The sequence below is a fragment of the Anomaloglossus baeobatrachus genome, chromosome 11 (genome assembly GCF_048569485.1).
Source record: "Anomaloglossus baeobatrachus isolate aAnoBae1 chromosome 11, aAnoBae1.hap1, whole genome shotgun sequence".
Classification (NCBI taxonomy): domain Eukaryota; kingdom Metazoa; phylum Chordata; class Amphibia; order Anura; family Aromobatidae; genus Anomaloglossus; species Anomaloglossus baeobatrachus.
Window position 1 is genome coordinate 162065827 of NC_134363.1, and position 23182 is coordinate 162089008.

General features: G+C 48.1%; 1 protein-coding gene across 6 annotated transcripts in view; it reads left to right on the forward strand.

The window, feature by feature from the left end:
• Nucleotides 1-23182, forward strand: part of TTLL10 (tubulin tyrosine ligase like 10) — a 176262-nt gene that overhangs the window by 147576 nt on the left and 5504 nt on the right. For all 6 annotated transcript variants that reach the window (XM_075329256.1, XM_075329257.1, XM_075329259.1 and 3 more), the window contains 3 exons: nt 11424-11595; nt 14818-14958; nt 15260-15376. In XM_075329256.1, coding sequence (XP_075185371.1) covers nt 11424-11595; nt 14818-14958; nt 15260-15376 — 430 coding nt within the window. The remainder of the gene's footprint in view (nt 1-11423; nt 11596-14817; nt 14959-15259; nt 15377-23182) is intronic.

The window sequence follows — 23182 nt, forward strand, 5'->3', positions numbered from 1 at the left end:
CAGTTTAGTGTGCAGTCCAGGGAGAGCAGACGTCAGGAGCAGACCCCTGGAGCTGTTGCAGTCTAACAGCGTCCGCGCAGTGACTACCGACGGGGGAGAACGGTCACCTGGTAGTGCTGCCCGAACCCCACACACAGCTAGAGAGAGCAGCGTAGTGGAAAGTACGGAGACTGTCAGGGAGTACCAGGCCCAAACGGGCGGCAGATCCCGGTGCGGGGATAGATCCACCTTTCCTTGCTAAACCTGCCTGTGTGGGGCCCTTAAAGCCCACGCCACAACACCCCAAAAGCCGCAGCCACGTAGCCACAGTTAGGGCCCATAGTTCACAGGAGGCAAGCAGCTGGAGTGATCTGGTCCAGGCGACAAGCAAACGGCAAACAAACGAGGGGAGCAGTTACTTCCCTGGGTGACCCCCATAGGGACTAAAAGTCGGGGTTACCACAAACCACAGAAGGGCTAAGGAAGGCGAGTCGGTAGCCACCCTCATCAGTCAGCCTGAAGGACACCTGGTTCCAGCCTGGTTCATCCCAGCTACGCCCGGGTTACTCACTCTGCCACCTTCTGTGAGTAAAACCCCCGAAAGACATTCTGCTTGTGTGGAGTTATTCTGCGCCTTGTGGTTCTACACACCTACACAGGGCCCTGGGGCTTGCCTCACTCTCAGGAGGCTATTACAACTGGCTGCACCCACCATCAGCCCCAGGCATCCCTTAATCTGCAGTGGCGGTCCCCACTGACCGCAATTCTGAGAGTGGCGTCACGACAATCCTAAAAGAAGATCTCCTACCTGTGACAAGATCCAGCTGCGTGGAGTCCCTGAAGGTAATGCACCGACACAACACTGGAGGGGCTTCACATGCCGGACTAGTCCGGTGGTAGTCAGTGGTGGCTGGGCCCGGCTCCGTGGCCCTGGTGGGTGTCAGTTGAATATGTGGCTTGATGAATAAAGTTGTGTTCGTGACGCCACCTGTGGTATGCGGCTATTAAGCCGCCGCTGCTGTGTGAGGCCACCGGGATTATGTTATGGCAGCAATGGTGGTACTGCTCCCCACAGGTGGAGCAATGCCCGGGGCACAGTTGGTGCTTGTGAAAGTCTATGCAGCTGAAATAACAGAGACCACTCCAAGGGTGCAGTTCAAGTTCTTTACTCACAATTCTTGTCGGGTCCCGGGGACCCTTGGACTGCTGGGACCACTGTCAGGGACCTCCGCCGTTTCTGAGTGATTCTGAGAGTAAAAGCCGGTACCCTTCTCTTAGTGTCTCTATCTTCTGCTGTCTTCCTTAGCCTTGCCTTTGATAGGATAAACCTGGCTTGGCCTCCACTGCAGCCTCCAGGCTGGGGGGTCACCTGTCGGCTGATTACCCCTGTTCTGGAAGTTCTGCTATGGGTTCTGGCCCGGGGAGTTTACAACCTTCCCTGGGCCTCGGTTTTTACCGTTTGGAGATGATCTTTGCACTCCTCCAGTCTCTAGGGACCGTCCCCTGTTGCAGCTAGTTCCCTACACCGATGTTCTTGTGGACCAGGCCACCGCAGCTCTAAACTGCCCTGGACAGCTATACAGACTGCCCGTGGCCCTGCGACTCCTTCTGTTCTCTACGTGGTGTCACCTGGACCCTCCGAGTCCCAGGATCTTCACCAGGAAGCGTCTCTTTCTGTTTCTCTGCTCCTGTCTGACTTGGAGCTTTCTTTCCTTTCTCTTCTCCTCCTTGCCTGCCTCCTGCAGGCCTCTTCCTCCTTCCGCACTCTCTCTCAGACTTCTGTTGCTTTCTCTGTGCGGACGCTCTGAGCTCACAGAGCTCCTTTCTCTTTCACCGCTACATGCTGGCTCCTCACTCTCCCACTCTCTGAGGTAAACTGAAACTCTGACCTTCCTCTCTGCTCTACACTCGGCTGGCTCTCCCCACCCCCCGGTTGCTAAGCTACCACCCTATGGGAGCAGGGATGGGTCTTATGTCTCCTCCCAGCATGCAGCATGGGAGGGTTGTCTGCCACTTTCCCTGGTCCCAGTGTGTTCCTAGCAATGGGTGTAGTGTGGATTTACCAGGGGACCGGTGTTCACTCCCTTCCTCACCCAGAATGGGGCATCACACCGCTGATGGGGTGCAATGACCTGTGGCGACGGAAGCCTCAGGGGCGCCACACTCCCCCACAGCGAATCCCAGCACGTCCTCGGGCTGAAAAGACAACAAAAACATGTGGAAGAACTGCAAAACATTTTTGTTATAAATAACAGTAAAACAGTAAAACATTTCTTCCCTTTATGGGAGGTGCAGCACTTTAACGTTGCAACTTTCTTATGAAGAAACTCTATAGGTGCACTTTCAGTCTATTGCACAGTTTGGCACATCCCCCATAATTCTGGTAGGGGGCACAACGGGTGCAACTAATTACATTTTTGGCTACTACAAGTCCAGTAGCCTGGCAGTTCGTTTCTTTTCAAACAACAAAGGGCAATTACACAACCAGCCACTAAGTCCAGTGGCCTGGTTACACAGGACACATAATACACTTCACATTTACCAGGGACCACATTCCAGTCTAGTGGCCCGGTAACACGGGGGGGGTGACTTCTTCAAAAAGTACAAGGGGCAGTAGGCAGGAAAGGGTGTCGTCTTCAAAAAGCACATTAGGGCAGCACATAAGGGACATCTTCACAAAGAATGAGGGGCAGACAGGGGCTATATACAGTTCAGCTGCTTCTTACTTCTTTACAAGTAGGGATTCTTCTCCGGCTCCCCACCTGGCAGCAGGTAGACAGCGGTCAGCACAGTCTGCGTCTGCTGGTCTTGGCGGGCCGCGCCTGGCATGGCGGCGGCCTGTATTGGAGTCGCTGCTGTGACCGATTCTGGACGGGCCGCACCTGGCTTGGCTGCGGCCTGGGCTTGGCGGGCCGCATCTGCGGCGTGGATTAACGTCGCCGCTGCGGCGGGATCTTGCTTGTCCGAGCGGGGTATCGCTGCTGGGGCCTGAGCTGGACGGGCCGGGCTTGACGTCGCTGCTGCGGTGTGGATGGGCGTCGCTCCGGCGGCGAAATCTTGGCGGGCCGCACCTGGCGTGGCTGCGGCTCGGATCGGCGTCGCCGTGTCGGGCATCTCTCCAGGGACCGCGGGCATGGTAGCGGGGGTTTGGGCACTCGCGCCGGCAGGGGCATTAAATGACTCACCCCTCAGTAGCATCTCCGGTGTTCTGGCAGTCGCTGCTCCGCGCGTCGCTTGCCGGATCTGCTGCATCACCTCCGCCTGCAGTCTTTCACACCACTGGTCCATCTCCCAGCCCCACCAGTCAGCGGAGTCTAGCTCTGGATCGCTGCGTGTGGACGCCATTCTCTCTGCGTCTCCTTCTGCACGATCTCCCAGCAGCAGGCTCGTCGCTTCTTCTAGTAGCAGACTTTTGATGTTGCTCAGCAGCAGGCTGGTAACTTCCCGCTCCTTCATCCTGTCAGCCATCCTCCCGACTTCAGCCTTCAGCTCAGCGGCGGTCACAGGCCTGATCCAGGTGAGCTCTTCCTGGCCTCCGCTTACAGGAGCCATCTTCTCTCTTCCTCTAGGCAGCATTCTTAGCGCGCCATTTTTCATCCGCTGCTCTGCATAGCGGGCACTGCTTCGCGCTCTTTCTGGGCAAGACCAAGGGGGCGGGGCTTCTCTTTGCGCCCTTTCTTCTGGCACGCCCCCCTTCTTCCCGCTCTCTGTAGCGCTAATGGCGGCAGTTTTCACAGTAAAACACAGGCTATTTCACGATTCTTCAGGCGCACAGTACCCGGTGTGACCGGGCACGAAATCCTGTTCGTGACGCCAAAGTTGACTCGCCCACCCCAGGGCTATGGGACACCCGGTGCCGGGCCGGACTAGTCCGGTGGTAGTCAGTGGTGGCTGGGCCCGGCTCCGATGTGGCTTGATGAATAAAGTTGTGTTCGTGACGCCACCTGTGGTATGCGGCTATTAAGCCACCGCTGCTGTGTGAGGCCACCGGGATGATGTTATGGCAGCAATGGTGGTACTGCTCCCCACAGGTGGAGCAATGCCCGGGGCACAGTTGGTGCTTGTGAAAGTCTATGCAGCTGAAATAACAGAGACCACTCCAAGGGTGCAGTTCAAGTTCTTTACTCACAATTCTTGTCGGGTCCCGGGGACCCTTGGACTGCTGGGACCACTGTCAGGGACCTCCGCCGTTTCTGAGTGATTCTGAGAGTAAAAGCCGGTACCCTTCTCTTAGTGTCTCTATCTTCTGCTGTCTTCCTTAGCCTTGCCTTTGATAGGATAAACCTGGCTTGGCCTCCACTGCAGCCTCCAGGCTGGGGGGTCACCTGTCGGCTGATTACCCCTGTTCTGGAAGTTCTGCTATGGGTTCTGGCCCGGGGAGTTTACAACCTTCCCTGGGCCTCGGTTTTTACCGTTTGGAGATGATCTTTGCACTCCTCCAGTCTCTAGGGACCGTCCCCTGTTGCAGCTAGTTCCCTCCACCGATGTTCTTGTGGACCAGGCCACCGCAGCTCTAAACTGCCCTGGACAGCTATACAGACTGCCCGTGGCCCTGCGACTCCTTCTGTTCTCTACGTGGTGTCACCTGGACCCTCCGAGTCCCAGGATCTTCACCAGGAAGCGTCTCTTTCTGTTTCTCTGCTCCTGTCTGACTTGGAGCTTTCTTTCCTTTCTCTTCTCCTCCTTGCCTGCCTCCTGCAGGCCTCTTCCTCCTTCCGCACTCTCTCTCAGACTTCTGTTGCTTTCTCTGTGCGGACGCTCTGAGCTCACAGAGCTCCTTTCTCTTTCACAGCTACATGCTGGCTCCTCACTCTCCCACTCTCTGAGGTAAACTGAAACTCTGACCTTCCTCTCTGCTCTACACTCGGCTGGCTCTCCCCACCCCCCGGTTGCTAAGCTACCACCCTATGGGAGCAGGGATGGGTCTTATGTCTCCTCCCAGCATGCAGCATGGGAGGGTTGTCTGCCACTTTCCCTGGTCCCAGTGTGTTCCTAGCAATGGGTGTAGTGTGGATTTACCAGGGGACCGGTGTTCACTCCCTTCCTCACCCAGAATGGGGCATCACACCGCTGATGGGGTGCAATGACCTGTGGCGACGGAAGCCTCAGGGGCGCCACACAGACAGGGAAAGAGACGGGGAAGAGACAGACCTGGGAATGAGACAGACCTGGGAATGAGACAGACCTGGTAATGAGACAGACCTGGGAATGAGACAGACCTGGGAATGAGACAGACCTGGGAATGAGACAGACCTGGGAATGAGACAGACCTGGGAATGAGACAGACCTGGGAAAGAGACCGACCTGGGAAAGAGACAGACGGGGAAAGAGACAGACGGGGAAAGAGATAGAGAGACAGACAGACACAGAGCTAGAGAGAGACAGAGAGATAGACACAGAGACAGACGGAGACAGAGACTGGGAGAGAGACAGAGACAGTTACTATCCCAGGCAACGCTGGGTACTACAGCTAGTTCTTTATAAAACCTCTCCATTTCTCAATGCCATTTACCTTCTCATCTGTGATCGTCACTGGCTGAAAATCCCTCAAGTTTCCCATTTCTACGAACTTGTGAATGCTGAAAAGCTGTCATCATAAAATAATCTACTGTAAATCAGGTTTACATGTGTTAGATATATTTATAAAGAAGATTTGCCCTTAAGAGGTTATAAAACAACAATGAAACCACAGATAGGTATAGCATACCTCCCAACTTTTAAAGAAGGAAAAGAGGGACAAAGTTTGCGGCGCGCGTAGCGCGTCGCGGCAAATTTTTAGGCCACGCCCCCTAACCACACCCATTTCACAGTCACGCCCATATCCACTCCCCATCCACACCCATTCAGCACAAACACGCAGGCAGCCGGCGGGCCTCCAGCACGGACACGCAGGCAGCCGGCGGGCCTCCAGCACGGACACGCAGGCAGCCGGCGGGCCTCCAGCACGGACACGCAGGCAGCCGGCGGGCCTCCAGCACGGACACGCAGGCAGCCGGCGGGCCTCCAGCACGGACACGCAGGCAGCCGGCGGGCCTCCAGCACGGACACGCAGGCAGCCGGCGGGCCTCCAGCACGGACACGCAGGCAGCCGGCGGGCCTCCAGCACGGACACGCAGGCAGCCACAGTGAGGCGGCCGGTCGCCCGCACAGTGAGGCGGCCGGTCGCCTTCACAGACAGGCGGCCGGCCGCCTTCACAGACAGGCGGCGGGCCGCCCGCACAGAGAGGCGGCCAGCCGCCCGCACAGAGAGGCGGCCGGCTGCCCGCACAATGAGGCGGCGGGCCGCCCGCACAGACAGGCGGCGGGGGGCGCCCGCACAGACAGGCGGCAGGGGGGCGCCCGCACAGACAGGCGGCAGGGGGGCGCCCGCACAGACAGGCGGCAGGGGGGCGCCCGCACAGACAGGCGGCAGGGGGGCGCCCGCACAGACAGGCGGCGGGGGGCGCCCGCACAGACAGGCGGCGGGTGGCGCCCGCACAGACAGGCGGCAGGGGGGCGCCCGCACAGACAGGTGGCGGGCCGACCGCACAGACAGGCGGCCGGCCGACCGCACAGACAGGCGGCCGGCCGACCGCACAGACAGGCTCCGGCCGGGGGTGAGGGGGGAGGGAGGGAAATCAGCGCTGGGGAGATTAGTTTACTGTACCAGCAGCAGCACAGGCAGCGCTCCTCTCTATGCCACGTCTACTAGGATGGTAGGAGGGAAAAGCAGGGAGGCGGAGAGAGAGTGGGTGGGCGGAGCCCGGGAGCCGGCCGTCCCGCCCGTGGCAACGGGACAAACAACGTAAAGCGTGAAAGTCCCGCTGTATCCGGGACGGTTGGGAGGTATGCAGCATGTTAGAATGTGTACATAAGATCCCGCTGGTGGTGGCCGCAGCTTATAGGCCCCAAATCTGGTGACAGGTTCCCTTTAAAGTGAACCTGTCAGGTGCAATATGCACTCAGAGCCAGGTGCAGTTCTGGGTGTATATTGCTAATCCCTGCCTAACCGTCCCTGTATACACTAGCATAGATAAAGAGATCAAGAACAAATATTTTTAAAGATCTTATATCTTATGCTAATGAGCGCGGGGACTAGTCCGAAGGGCGTTACTTCACTTGGCTAGTCGGCTCGCATAGCATGTTAGCATGTTATTACGCCCCTGTGTGAGTACTAATACGCTATGTGAGCCGACTAGCCAAGTGAAGTAACGCCCTTGGGACTAGTCCCCGCGCTAATTAGCATAAGATATAAGCTCTTTAAAAATACTTTTTCTATAGATGCCTTTATCTATGCTGGTGTATACAGGGACAGTTAGGGAGGGATTAGCAATATACACCCAGAACTGCTCCTGGCTCTGAGTGCAGATTGCACCTGATAGGTTCCCTTTAAAGGGAAACTGTCACCAGAAATTTAGCAAAAAAAATAAAAGATTCCCCTCTGCAGCTCCTGGGCTGCATTCTGGAAAGGTTCCTGTTGTTATTGTGCCCACTTTGAGACCTAAAAAAATACTTTATGAAGTCTTACCTTTTTGTATGCAAATCTGTTTTTATGGTCACGGGGGCGGGCTGCCTGGCGTCCGTTATTCCCCCTCCTGCCGCTGTACGCCGTCCCCCATTGCTCATTTCCATACATGAGGACGCCTTCCTCATGTAACTGTCCTCCTGAAGTTTTGTGCATGCCCAGTGCCACTCTCGCGGGACTGAGCACTGTGCAAAGTGTGAACGCTTTTGAGGTGATTGCGCAGGCGCGAGATTATGGGCGGCGCTGTGATTGTCATCAGCAGCGTCATCCAAGTACCTGCCCATAATCTTGTGCCCGCGCTTCTCACTCTGCCTCCACCGTTATGCGCAAGCACTGGCCATATGAACCACGTTACCTATTACCATGGGCGCGAGATTATGGGCGGCGCTGTGATTGTCATCAGCAGCGTCATCCAAGTACCTGCCCATAATCTCGTGCCCGCGCTTCTCACTCTGCCTCCACCGTTATGCGCAAGCACTGGCCATATGAACCACGTTACCTATTACCATGGGCGCGAGATTATGGGCGGCGCTGTGATTGTCATCAGCAGCGTCATCCAAGTACCTGCCCATAATCTCGTGCCCGCGCTTCTCACTCTGCCTCCACCGTTATGCGCAAGCACTGTCCATATGAACCATGTTACCTATTACCGTGGGCGCGAGATTATGGGCGGCGCTGTGATTGTCATCAGCAAAGTCATCCAAGTACCCGCCCATAATCTCGTGCAAGCGGTAATAGGTAACATGGTTCATATGGCCAGCACTTGCGCATAACGGTGGAGTCAGAGGGAAAAGTGCGGGCACGAGATTATGGGCGGGTACTTGGTTAACGCTGTTGATGACAATCACAGCGCAGCCCATAATCTCGTGCCTGCGCAATCACCTGAAAAAGCGTTCACATGCGCAAATCTTCGGGAGGACAGTTACATGAGGAAGGCGTTCTTGTGTATGTAAATGAGCAATGGGGGACTGCGTAAAGCGGCAGGAGGGGGAATAACGGACGCCAGACAGCCCACCCCCGTGACCATAAAAACACATTTGCATACAAAAAGGTAAGACTTCATAAAGTATTTTTGTAGGTCTCAAAGGGGGCACAATAACAACAGGAACCTTTCTAGAAGCAGCCCAGGAGCTGGAGAGGGGAATCTATTACTTTTATTGTGAAATTTCTGCTGACATGTTCCCTTTAACTGGTAGGGCAGCCAGAATAAAGCAGAGCTGAAGTTGTTGGGAAGCTAGGACCCAGCAGCTCTGCTCCACAGGCAGGAGACCACTGATCGGTAAGCTAATAGAAGTTTGCAGATGTCACTCTGCATAGGTTATTACTGGCCAGTGCTATCTGCAGGAGAGAGAAGTGCTGATTGCACGGTCTCCTTAGCGTCCTGACTCCCCGCGTGTCTGCAGCAGTGAGAAGCCGCACACGGGGAATCAGAGAACAGCTGCAGACAAACGCAGGCTCCAGGACTGGGGGGGTCGGCTCTGGGGGAGGGGGGATCGCTCTGCTGCAGGGAGGGGTCGCTCTGCTGCAGGGGGTGATTCATACCTCAGCAGCAGTCACAGGAGTAGGTGCGCGGTCGGCTCTGTAATGAATAGAAGGGAGAAACAGCGAGGCGGGGCTACAGTGGGTGGGTGGAGCCCGGGATAAACAGCCTCACGGGCGGGACCCGGGATCAAAGGCTCAGAAGAGGGACTGTCCCGCTGTATCCGGGACGGTTGGGAGGTATGGGTATAGAAGGGGCTACCATGAAATTTGTGGTCATTTTCCAACTGCGCTCTTCTCTTTATTAAATACTGTATGTGAACAAGACTAATAAAAAGGTTACCAAAAATTCCTCGAGCACTTCTTCTGCCTCTTCTAAGGGAACGGCAAAAAAACTATATTGTCTTAGTCCTTTGTTTAGGGAATATAATGGCAGAAAGGACCTGACATCTAAGAACAATGCGCTAAGAGAAATAAATGCCATAAAAAACCTCAGCAAATAATAGCAGTAAGAGCAGCACAATAACCAGAGCTGTCTACTTCCAGGACCAAGGCTGGGTAACAACCATGGAGTAACAGATGATGGCAGGACTACAATAAAGGCCAGAGCCACCCTGGTCATTTTTAGTGAAAAGGGTATTGTGTAACGAGAATCAAGTCTAAAGGAATAAAAAATGCCTGAAAAGTGAGAAACTCTTTTCCGAGTGTTCTAGACTGATGTATCTGATCCTGCTCCGGGAGGGGAGTATGAGCTGTACTTATTTTCAGTGGGGCTCTGTTTTACTGAAAGGGATTGTCCACTACTACATAGGACAACTCCTTCTGATTCCACATGTCCCCCAGGTTAAATAATAAAGCCTATACTCAGCTTCTGTGTCGGCGCCATATCTCATGTACTGGAGTTCACGTTCCCGGGGCTCACGTGATATTGTGATGTCACGCGAGCTACATGTCCTTAGAGCACCAGCCTTCAGACCAAACGAGTAATCAACAAGAAGTGAGCGGCAGCCGCAGTACTGACTTCCTGTTGATTAACTCGTTTGGTCCAAAGGAGGAGATGCTAAACGGTGCGCTGATTGGATGTGGGGCTCGAGTGATGTCACATAGTCACACGAGCCCCGGGAACGCAAACCTCAGCACCAGAGAAATGGTGCCGCTAAGGGTGGTGAGTATAGACTTTATTTTACCTGGGGGTAACGTGGAATCAGAATGGGTTAATGTGATGCTAGTCACGACTTACGGGTAGTATAGACGGAAGGGTAATTAGATAAGCTGGGGTCAGGTAACAGGAGGGCACGACAGGACACAGGGAGTAAGCATAAACACAGCCAAGTCACAGGCCAAGGGTCAGAATTCCAGGAGAGTATATATCAGATTCAGAGAGCAGACAGCGGCGTGGTCAGGTAACGGTCCGAGGTCAGAAGCCAGGAAGTAACAACAAGAACAGGGAGCTGGCAGAGAGGAGTCAATGAATGGTCCAGAGTCAGAACACAAGTACAAAACGAGCTAAGAGCACAACTGCAGAACCAGAGAGTACAACTGGCGAGGTTCTGGCCGAGCATACCCAGTAAAGAAACAGAGCAATTACCAGGAAGGTGGAACACCTGAGTAATCAGCACCTCCCAGAACCTGCATGTATACCTTTACTGTCAAACAACCTGTCAGCTAGTGCTCAGAGAAGCACAGCAGAGCATCTCCAAATGCAAGGTGCTCTGCACAAAGGAATAATGTCCCTGCCGGCTCCGTGATTCAGGAAGGATCAGCAGAGCATCACCTGTGTGCAAGATGCTCTGCGCAGAGGAATCATGACAGTTATCCTAGTAGTGTACAACCCCTTCAAGATGGGATTGTTGTGTAGTGTTCAATGTAAAGAGTTATTCCCATCTGGTACATTTATGACTTGTGATCTACAGAATATGCTATACATCTCATTCCAGCGGGCTTGGAATAGAGAGGTGTTTGCCAATAGAATTAATTGAATGTGAATGAAATGTGTAAACTTTTTCGGAATCTGCTAAACCTGAAATTTGCTTTTTTGAATCGCTTGAACAGGCTGCCACCATTTTTCATGCTGGAGATATTGCATAAGAAAAAGAAGATTCACATGACCTTGTGCAAGTCCACCTGGGCTTACCCATAATTCCTTACAGCAATCATATCTCATGGTATATCACAGCCATTAAGAATAAACTATCATAGCCTGTATAAAAGCACAAGCAGGAAATTCAGCGGCCACTTTCCAGTGAATCTGGAGAGTGAGATCTGTGCTCACATTTTATTCATAGAGATAAATCAATAGACCGATACAAAAGTTGAGGTTAATTTCGTGACTAGTTGAGAATGCCATTTTACACGTCCAGACGCTGCAAATATGTTCTCATTGACTTATTAAACTGTTTTATCGCACATCAGTAGTCATCAGGGTTGTCTTATCACAACCCAACTGTTTTGTGTGCTACAGGTATATACCAAACCCTTTACTTCTCGAAGGGAAGAAGTTCGATATCCGTTCCTATCTGCTGGTAGCTTCTACTGTACCTTACTTTGTATTCTTCCGCCATGGTTATGTCCGTCTTACCTGCAACCCTTATGATCCAGCGTCTGATGACCTCACAGGTCACCTAACCAATCAGGTACGTGGAATGGCAAAATTGACTTTTATTAGTTGCACGATCAAGTAATCCATAATGGGTTTGGCCACTACCTAGACATGAATGGTCTATTAATAACTGATCAATATCAGATTGACAGGGGTTTGAACACCCCACCCTATGATCAGTGAATGGAGCTGAAGCAGCACAACTCCATAAACTATGAAGTAGATGTTCTCAGGTATTACAACTCAGCTCCTAGTGAAGTGAACAGGAACCGAACCGCAGTGTGGAGACACGGGGGTCAGTGGGTGTCTCATCTACTGGCCCGGCCGCCTTTAGAAAGGCAGCATGGCCCAGGGCTCACCCCAACTGAACGCCCGACCTCCTTAACCATAGGCGGAACACTACTCAGACAACACAGGGTGAGGGAATCACAATATTAAGACTTTATTGGATCCCCAAATAATTAACGGCACATAGCACATAACCAGCAAAACCACAAAATGTAATCAGCAACAGAGTCTCACCCTTCCGCTGGCTCACCAGGGATTAGAATGTCCGTGCCTCAGAACTTCCAGGGCTACTTACTCCAAACCAGCAGCACCCCGCTTTCGGCAGGCACCCACCGAGAATAGAATAACGCCAGATTTAGGAAGCTGTCTGAGGACCGCAAAGCCTGTAGTCAGGTGACTGGATTGTCCCAAGCTGGATTCCTTCCTTAGGTACTCCTTGATATCCCAGCCAAATCCTTGCATCCGATGCTGAAATCCATATAGTATTATAATCCAGGTTCGGTTATGGCTTGCCAATCGGATCCGCAGGTCCTAGATTGGTAGTATGTAGCAAGAGTCTACCCGGGCAATGGATAGTCCTCCTTTTTAAACCCCTAAGCTCTCCATTCAGACCATTGAGGTCTTCACGATTGGTGGATAAGACTGGGCTCTTATTGGCTAGATTTCAAGCCGAATACAAAATATCCAGAGATGAGGGAGAGACCGTTAAGTTACATCACATCTAGCAATTCACATAGTAATGCAATGGGAGGTTCACATAATTGATTTGTCTGGGTGTTTGACCTTCACTGGCTAAGGCAATTACATGAGGGAAAAAGAACTGTAACACTAGACTCCTAAGGGTTTTGTAGAAACAATGAGGAGCTTATCCCCCGTCTATAAACAAACTATCTTCATGTCTGGCTGAATTTTAAGAACTTAACCCATGCTAGGCACTGACAGAGTCCATGTCGTCACACGCTGTACCTGAGAATGACCACTGCTCAGTGAATGGCGCTGTTCTTCTCCAACTCCATACACTGTTTCCTTCCGGTTGCCGCTGATTAGTGGCACAACCTTTAGGGGGCTGCAATGGGGCCATATTGGTTGTCAAAAAACAAAGACAGTGACTGAAGGATGTAAATATTTACTAGAAGTTTATGTTTTTCACGTGAAAGGCTCTTTCCAAGTTTTATGCATCCATATTCCCGAAGGACTCACTACTGCGCATTAGGAGTAAAGCAATGGGCGCTCCTCGTGATGAGCTGACAGCTGTGTCCTGTTTAGGTTCCTGGTATGTTTTTGCTGACGTCTTGCGCTGCTATATGGTTTTTCCAAGTTCAGGGGAATGTTATCTGTTGCCTTCAGCCGTGCAGGTGTTACTATACCACATACCAATAAAATAAGAACTGGCAGCTAAAAGGAGGGTCTGCAAAATAAATCTGAACAGTAGGAGCAAAAATTCTTTATTCCAGTGTTGGCTGCAATGTAGCCACGCAGAGCTTTGCTTTTATTAAAGGGTTTTGCCAAGTGTTTAAGTTATCCTTATCCATAGGAAACGTTATCGCCTAAGTTGTAGGATAAGTCCGGTATGTCTAGTACAAAACTCTGCCACCTACTGGAAGAAATATGTATTTTTGCTATATTCTCATTTTCAAATGCAAATAATACATTTTGGGAATCACTAAGATTACCGATGCCTTGTTGGTGCAGATATGGACTGGACAATTTGATGGCTTAAAGGGTTATCCTATGATTAAAGTTCATTTTAGTCAATAGATCTTAAAATAATATTAATTTCCACAATTGGATGTTTTTTAAAAAAATGTTCCTGTGCTGAGATAATCTTATATATGTGTTCCTGCTATGTGCTGTGTAATGGCCGTGTCTGACAGTACAGGGACTTAGTCTGATCATACTACAGCTCCTCGTCCGTGGAGGAAGCAATAGAGAATACAGACATTACAGCACAGGATCGCAAATGATTCTGTCTTTGAGGTAAAACATTTTTTTAAAAGATAGGTAGGGAAATGTTTTACCTCACAGAAATGTCACGTCTCCACCAGAGTCCGCTCCTGCGACTTCTGCATCGTTCACCAGGCGCCATGGGCAGCGCTGGTGATAGGATAGAAGTCAGTACCAGTGGCTCTGGTAGGCGCAGCCTCCACCCATCCACTAAGTTGGGTTTCTCTGGGACCTTCAGTACTACTGACTGACTGTAGGTGGTGTGTGTCTTCCAGCTGAAGTTATCACCTTTCAGCCATGGCCAATGGGAAGGCACCACACCCTTCTTATTCTGCCTTCTGTCTGCTGGTCACCACCAGATATAGTTTTGCAGTATTCTGCTGTGCCTCTGGTCCACACCCTAATCTGTTTTGACCTCAGCCTGCTTTCTGACTACCCTCCTGCCTGCAATGTTTTGTACTTCGCTGTCATCTCCGGTTTGACCTTATCCTGATTTCCTGACTACGCTCTTGCCTGTTGATTTTGTCCATTTTTGTATCTCCTGATTTTGACCCTGCCTAATGATTTCTCTTCTCTGGATTGCAGCCTTCCATAGGTAGCAATCTCCTGGACCCTGTAGTGATTCCAGATCCCCGTATATGGGTTAAAGCATTTCGGGGTTCTCGGGATCCTGCTGAGTGGACGGCTAGCCCTAGTCTGTCCGTGACAGCCATCTGTGGTCCCGGGCAGACGTTACAAGAAAGAATCAGCTGTGATGCTGGGCTGTAATGTCTATATATTCTTTTTCTTCCTCCCCAATCCAGGAGCTGTAATATGATCAGACCATGTCCCTGTATGGTCAGACACAGCCATTACACAGTACACAGCAGGGACACATATATAAGATTATCTCGGCACTTGAATATTTTTTTAAACATATCCAATTACGGATCTTATTATTTCAAGAGCTATTGAATAACATCAACTTTAAAATTAACTTTTACCCCTTTAAATATTGAGTATCCAATTTCTTTTTTACACCCAGTACATGCAGAAGAAGAACCCTCTTTACAATGAGCTGAAAGAAGAGACAGTATGGGGAATGGAAAGATTCAACAGCCATGTCAATGACAAGTTTGCGGAAAGCAAGGGTCTACCTCAAGACTGGGTGCTGAATACCTTTACGGTGAGATGGCAGAAATGACCGACCACTGATATAATACTATGTTTTGTATTTCCCCTGTCTCCAAGACCTACCAAGAAACCCTCATCATCACCTATCACCGAACATCCAAGGCTTGGGGATATTCCATGTCCTGTAACGTTGAGTGCTGCAGTCATTAGACATGATGCATCCACGGTTGAGCTGTAGACCCCCGCCATAAGATTTCCTGACGAGTCGGTCATCTTGGATATAGGAAGCAGCGTTCTGCAGGAATGTCTGCCATTGTTTTCATCTTATGTCATTTTCTTCCTGTCACTGATAGAAAAGGATGCAGCAGATAATGATCCACTGTTTCCTGAGCGTGAAATCAAAGTTGGAGTGCCGCCGGGGATTCTTCGACCTTATTGGCTGCGATTTCCTGATCGATGATGATTTTAAGGTATTAAATGCATCATTAGGATATCTGCAATTATTGGAAAAAAGTTCAGTAAAATCAGCTCACCCATCTATGGAGGACCGTGCAACGGAAACTTGTAGAGGAAGAAAATCCGGCATTGTGGCTCCATAAAAACAACTTTTTATTGTATAGTATCCATAACATTCACAAAGAAAAAATATACAGGGAAAACTAGTACTATACAATGGCCAAATAAAAAAAAAAAAACCCAACGCGTTTCGGACTACATGTCTTTATTCATTGTATTTCCAATGGAAGGATATTTAGCCCAAAATAGGTTTGTTTTTTTATTTGACCGTTGTATTATTTTAACAGTTTTCTTGGATATTTTTCTCTTTGTGTATGTATAAATATTATACAAATGTCACGGTTCCGATGTGTGGATCATCTTCTGTTGTTACGTTCTGCCATGGTCTCCTGCACAGCCGGTACGTGCTATTCCATCGCGCCGAGCTTTTTGCAGGTTTGGATGCTCTGCTGTTTGTCTTGAGCACCTATGGATTGGTTGCCTCTCAGCACTGGGTTCTACGCTGGCATTAGGAGGTGCCTACGCAGATACTCCTCGTTCCTGGTGATTGCTCTGCTTCATTAGAGAGCATGCTCTCCAGGAACGTCGGCAGACATATTTCCTGGTTACAGTAGTGCTCTCAGCTCCCATAGTGTTTTGTGATCTGATCTTGGCTCTCGACTCTGGGCTGTAGTTGACTCTTCCCTGCCTGTCTCCCTGTGTTTGTTGTTACCTCCTGGCTTCTGACCTCGGACCTCCTCCTGACCACGTCCCCACCTGCTCCCTGTATCCTGTACATACTTTTCTGGAATCCTGACCCTCGGCTTGTATCTTGACCTCATCTCTGTCTGCTTCCAGTGTCCTGTCATTACCTCCTGGCTTCTGACTTCGGCTTGTCTGACAACCTCTCCATTCACTGCACACAAGTAGTGTCTAGCGCCACCTAGTGATGGACATCACAACAATAAATAGTTGTTTTCATCGAGCCCTAATGCTGGATTCTCTTCACCTCCAATTATTGCAGGACCGTGAAGGCACTTACCAATAGTACAAGTGTGTTTTCTTTATGGAATATAACTATTAAAAAACACCAAAAGACCTGGAGGATACATGCTGGAGCATAATGGTTGATGCCAGCTTTCATAAAATTATGCTTCTGTGGGTTGGGAAGTGTGCATTATTTTTTTTTTTTAATTTAGGATTCCATTGTTGATTGGTTATATGTGATGCAAAAATTTACAAAAATGTATAGATTTAGTAGAAGTAAAATATATCTTTGTACCGTGTTAGCCAGTAGAGATAAAAAAAAATTGTTTAAAAGAACAGAGAGTCCTCAGTGGTTGATACCTTTTAATGGCTAACTGAAAAGATGGTAATAATTGCAATTATTACCATCTTTTCAGTTAGCCATTAAAAGGTATCAACCACTGAGGACTCTCTGTTCTTTTAAACAATTTTTTTTTAGATTTAGTAGAATATTCTCTAATGAATGAATAAAGATATAATTAGTTTGTTTCTGCCATTTAGACGTTATCATTAATTACTAAATAGAGTGTAGTCAAATGGCTGCATGGCCATAGTGGTAACCACAGGCTCGGACTGGCCAACAGGAGGGCAGGTAAATCCCCTGGTGGGCCCTTGTGAAGGAGTGAGCCATCCATGCCCTTACATAAGTAATAATTGGCACAGTACACATAGTGTAACATGTAGAGATAGAGATAGCATCTCATCATTAATTTAACACATTAATTATTGAAAATTATGTGAAAAGGGGTAAATTCCATGTAGTGGAATAGCAAGCCCCAAGAATCAATGCCTCTGGTGGGCCCTTGTCACCTCAGTCCAGCACTGGTAGTAGATATGGCCAAAACATACAACAAGTCCTAAGGCTGTCGGAGTGAAATTACATTGTTATGTGCTACATGAGCTGGGAAGTCTCTTCTATTGTATTCCCATGTCATAAGGACATGGGAATACAAGACTCATGTTCTTTGCAGATGCAGACATTTCGACACCTTAGACCATGAGCTTTCAGTAAAAATGAGCATGAATAATGACAGGAGGGACATGCCAAATTTCGTAACTAGACCCCAACCTTTTATGTGCCATTTACAATATTGGTGTTGGGCTCTCAGAAGAAGCTCATTAGGTTCATTACAATAGTGGGTGATGGGGGTTGCTGTCACACATGGGGCGTGAAGCCTAAGGAGGGTCAACTGGTCACTTTGGAGTTCGGCCTTTATGTGCTGGCCAATGCTATTGTGGTAGTTGGGGAGGGGGGCTGTTTGAGATTTTGCATTACGGTCCACAAGCTTCAAGTTATACCGCTGGAGCCCAAACACATTGGAGTTGAAAGAAACAGCTGATTTTGATGACATCAAATGATCGTTGTACTGGTCAATGAAATGAGAGATCATTTTGAACAAAACATGAGTGAGGCATGATGGATTTTTTTTTCTTTTTTGAAACAGCACTGGCTGTTTCATCAGCCAAAAAAAAATACAAAATGGGCCAAATGTGATGTATCTTGGGCCGTCGATGATCAATTGTTCGTTGACCCATTTTCGTCTATTATTATTGTTATTATTATTATTTATTATTATAGCTCCATTTATTCCATGGTGCTTTACATGTGAAAAAGGGGCATACATAGATAAGTACAATAATCATCAACAATACAAGGCACAGACTGGTACAGGAGGAGAGAGAACCCTGCCCACGAGCGCTCACAGTCCACAGGGTTGGGTGAGGGTATAGTAGGTGAGAGTGGTATAGTAACCTGAGGGCTATTGTAGGTTGTAGGCTTGTCTGAATAGGTGGGTTTTCAGGTTCCTTTTGAAGCTTTCCACAGTAGGCGAGAGTCTGATATGCTGTGGTAGAGCGTTCCAGAGTATGGGGGAGGCACGGGAGAAATCTTGTATGTGATTGTGGGAAGAGGAGATAAGGTGGCAGGAGAGCAGGAGATCATGTGAGGATCAGAGGTTGCGTGCAGGTAGGTAACGGGAAATTAGATCACAGATGTAAGGAGGAGACAGGTTGAGGATGGTTTTGTATGTCATGGTTAGTGTTTTGAACTGGAGTCTTTGGGCAATGGAAAGCCAGTGAAGAGATTGGGCATGCGCTAGTTTTTTTTTTGCAGATTCTTGGTCAAGGAATGTACGGATCCGGGAAATATTTTTGAATTAGAGTTGGCAGGAGGTGGAAAGGTCTTGGATATAAGGCTTGAAGGAGAGAGCAGAGTCAAGGTTTATCCCCAGGCTGCGAGCACCCGGGACTGGGTAGAGTGAGCAGCCATTGACTTTGATGGATAGGTAAGGTGGGGTGGTAGAGTGAGATGGGGAAAGATGATGGATTCTGTTTTGTCTATGTTAAGTTTTAGAAATCGAGCAGAAAAGAAGGATGAAATAGCAGACAGACATTGTGGGATTAAGTAAGGAGGTGATATCAGGTCCAGAGAGGTAGATCTGCGTATCATCAACATAAAAATGATACTGAAACCCGTGGGACTCTGAGCGTCCCAGGCCGGAGGTGTAGATGGAGAACAGCAGGGGTCCAAGGTGGTGTTTTCAGAAATACTACCGGTGCCACGAGCGTCACTAGAAAGACAGCGGGAGCTTAGGGAGATAAATATGTGGCTTAGAAATTGGTGCAGGAAGGAAGGTTTCGGGTTCATGGAGAACTGGGCCGACTTCTCAGTCGGCTACAGGCTCTACGGTAGGGACGGGCTGCACCTCAATGGGGAAGGTGCAGCTGTGCTGGGGGAGAAAATGGTCAGACGGATAATAATAATAATAATAATTTTATTCATTTATATAGCGCTATTAATTCCACAGCGCTTTACATACATTGGCAACACTGTCCCCATTGGGGCTCACAATCTAGAGTCCCTATCTGTATGTCTTTGGAGTGTGGGAGGAAACCGGAGAACCCGGAGGAAACCCACGCAAACACGGGGAGAACATACAAACTCCTTGCAGATAGTGTCCTTGGTGGGATTTGAACCCAGGACCCCAGCGCTGCAAGGCTGCAGTGCTAACCACTGAGCCACCGTGCTGCCCGGATGGAGGAGCTTTTAAACTAGGATCGGGGGGGAGGGAGGGAAGTGGAGCAAATAAGGGGATAGATAGAGCAGATAGAGACAGTGAGACGGTAGGGGTCAATGAAGGATTAGGGGGGGATGGGACATACAAGGAACGTAGGGAGGCTAGGAGTAATAAAGGTGTTAATAGGATTAAATGTCTACTGGCAAATGCAAGAAGTCTTGCAAACAAAATGAATGAATTGGAGACTCTTATGTCAACCATGGATTAGGATGTGGTGGGCATTACGGAAACCTGGCTGGATGAAAGCCATGACTGGGTGACAAACATACAGGGTTAAAGTACATTTAGGAAGGACAGGAAAGACAAAAAAGGTGGTGGGGTGTGTATATTTATTAAATCTAACCTAAAACCTGAGTTATATGATGACATTGAGGGGAACAGCAACAATGTAGAGTCAGTATAGGTAAATGTACATGGGGAGGGGAATAATGGAAAAATGCTAATTGGAGTTTGCTATAAGCCTCCTATCATACCTCAACAAATAGAGGGTGAAATGCTGGAACAAATTGAAAAGGCAGCTAATAATAATAATCGGGTTCTTATTATGGGGGATTTCAACTATCCAGACATACAGTGGGACATAGAATCTTCTGGTTCTGCTAAAAGCTGTAAGTTCTTATCTACCATTCAAGACCATTTCCTCTCTCAGATGGTAGATGAACCGACCAGGGGAGATAATTTGCTAGATTTGGTCCTGTCAAATAGACCGGATACAATTTCAGATCTACAGGTCCGGGAGCACTTGGGCACCAGCGATCATAATATGGTAAGCTTCAACATAACATAATATTCAATAGAACATTTCAAAGGGGAAATGCTAAAACCTGGAATTTTAGGAAAGCTGATTTCAACAAATTAAGGGAAGAGCTTAAATGTGTAGATTGGGACAAAGTCATAATAACTGGGGATACCGAACATAAATGGGGTAAGTTTAAGGATATACTACTAGAGTCCTGTAAAAAACGTATACCCTCTGGTAATAAAATGTCCAGGAATAAAAAGAAACCACTATGGATAAATAAGACTGTACAAAGTATAATAAAACAAAAACAAAGGGCATTTAAAATCTTAAAGGCTGAGAATACAGAAATAGCATTTCAGAAGTATAAAGATATCAATAGGAAATGTAAAAAAGAAATCAAACAAGCAAAATTAGCTACTGAAACAAAAATCGCCAATGACATTAAAATAAATCCCAAAATCTTTTATAAATACATTAATGCCAAAAGGAAAACAAAGGATAGTATCGGCCCCTTAAAATATAATAACAAGTTAGTTATAGAGGACAAACAAAAGACTGAGATATTAAATAGGCATTTCTCATCTGTATTCACCAAGGAACTGACTGTACCAGGGATCATTCAACAAGTGAAAAATCAAAGTTCACCACCCGATATAATTAATTTGACACAAGATGAAGTACGCCTACGTCTGAGTAAATTAAACATTGACAAATCCCCAGGGCCAGAGGGCATTCATCCACGAATATTGAGGGAATTGAGCTCCGTAATCAACAGACCGCTGTATCTCATCTTTTTAGACTCACTTGTAACAGGGTTGGTGCCTCAGGATTGGAGGATTGCTGATGTGGTACCGATATTTAAGAAAGGTAAGAGGGTAGATCCAGGCAACTACCGTCCAGTAAGCCTGACATCAGTAGTATGCAAAGTTTTTGAGGGCATTTTAAGGGATGACATGCAAAAATATATTGCAGAAAATAATATGATAACTGACAAACAGCATGGATTCATGAAAGATAAGTCGTGTCTAACCCACCTGTTGGGGTTCTATGAGGGGGTAAGTTCAAATCTGGATGTTGGTAATGCAGCTGATGTGATTTATTTGGACTTTGCAAAGGCATTTGATACTGTACCACATAATAGCCTTATACTAAAGCTCCAGAAGCAAGGACTAGGGGACACAATATGCAACTGGGTAAGGAACTGGCTAAAAGATAGGAAACAAAGAGTAGTCATAAATGGTACATTCTCTAAATGGGCTATAGTCAGCAGTGGGGGCCGCAGGGATCTGTGCTTGGACTGATTCTTTTTAATCTCTTTATTAATGACCTTGTGGATGGGATTGATAGTACAGTGTCAGTCTTTGCCGATGACACCAAACTATGTAGGATATTAAAAACTGACCTGGATAGTACAATATTACAAAAAGATCTGGATAAGATGTCAGAATGGGCAGATACTTGGCAAATGAGATTTAATGTTGATAAATGTAAAGTAATGCACCTAGGACGGAGTAATCCTATAAATGCGTATACATTAAATGGAAGTAAACTCGGGACTACAGAACAGGAGAAGGACTTGGATATTCTCATTACAAATAAGCTGAGCAGCAGCACTCAATGTCAAGCAGCAGCTGCTAAAGCAAACAAGATTTTAGGGTGTATAAAAAGAGAGATTAGATCCCGTGATCCCAACGTATTGTTACCCCTCTATAAATCACTTGTAAGGCCACATCTGGAACACGGGATCCAGTTTTGGGCTCCACATTTTAAAAAGGACATTCAGAAGTTAGAGTCAGTTCAAAGGCGGGCAACTAGACTATTACAAGGAATGGAGGCCTCCCATATGATGACAGGTTGAAAAAGTTAGATATGTTTAGCTTAGAAAAAAGACGTCTCAGAGGAGATCTCATTTATATGTATACATACATGTGTGGTCAATATAAAGACTGGCACATGACTTATTTCTTCCAAAGACAGTACTAAGTTCCAGGGGGCACTCACTGCGAGTGGAAGAAAAGCGATTCCAACAGCTAAATAGGAAAGGGTTCTTTACAGTTAGAGCAGTCAGACTGTGGAATGCCCTACCACAAGAGGTAGTAATGGCAGATACTATAACAGCTTTTAAAAAAGGGCTGGATGATTTCCTCAGTACACACAACATTGTTGGTTATAAATGACTTAGTGACTAAATGTAGAACTGGTGGAGGAAGGTTGAACTATGTAACTATGTAAGAACTGAACCTTGGGGGACACCGACAGATAGGGGGTGAGATGAAGAGGAGGAGATAGTGTGAGAGTGGGAGATGCTAAAAGTCTGGTTTCTGAGATATGAATTGATCCAGGATAGAGCCAAATCTGCGATAATAAGAGATGAGAGAATCTGTAGCAAGAGGGAATGGTCCACAGTGTCAAAGGCAGAAGACAGGTCTAGGAGGAGGAGGACGACAGAGTTGTTGCACAGCTTCTAGCTTCCAAGTTGCAGAACAAAGTTCACAGAGCAGATTACATGGGATAACAAGCTCTTTACTCCTTAGAGAACATGAGGTAATGATATGCATAGTCATACAGCATTGCATCAGGAAGTGAAACCAAAACCAAAACCAAAACCAGGAAGAAAAACAAAAGACTTTTTACAATACAGTGAGTAAGGAAACTTTACACAACATCGCCATCTACTGTTAGATCAGCATAAAGTCCTCCTTCACACATACAAAGAAGTCCTCATCTGTTGCATATACCGACAAGAGTAATGTCGCTTGGTTTTAATATGTGTGGAGGCACTTAGGCCCAATGTCTGGGTGGAGCTCCTATTTCAGCACGCTCTAAAGTTTTTCCCCTATAATTAGGCGTCTATGGGGACCACATCTGACACCAGTGCTCAGTAAAGTGCTGGCTTTGAGTTTTGAATTTCTCTTTAACCTCTAGACTTTTTAATA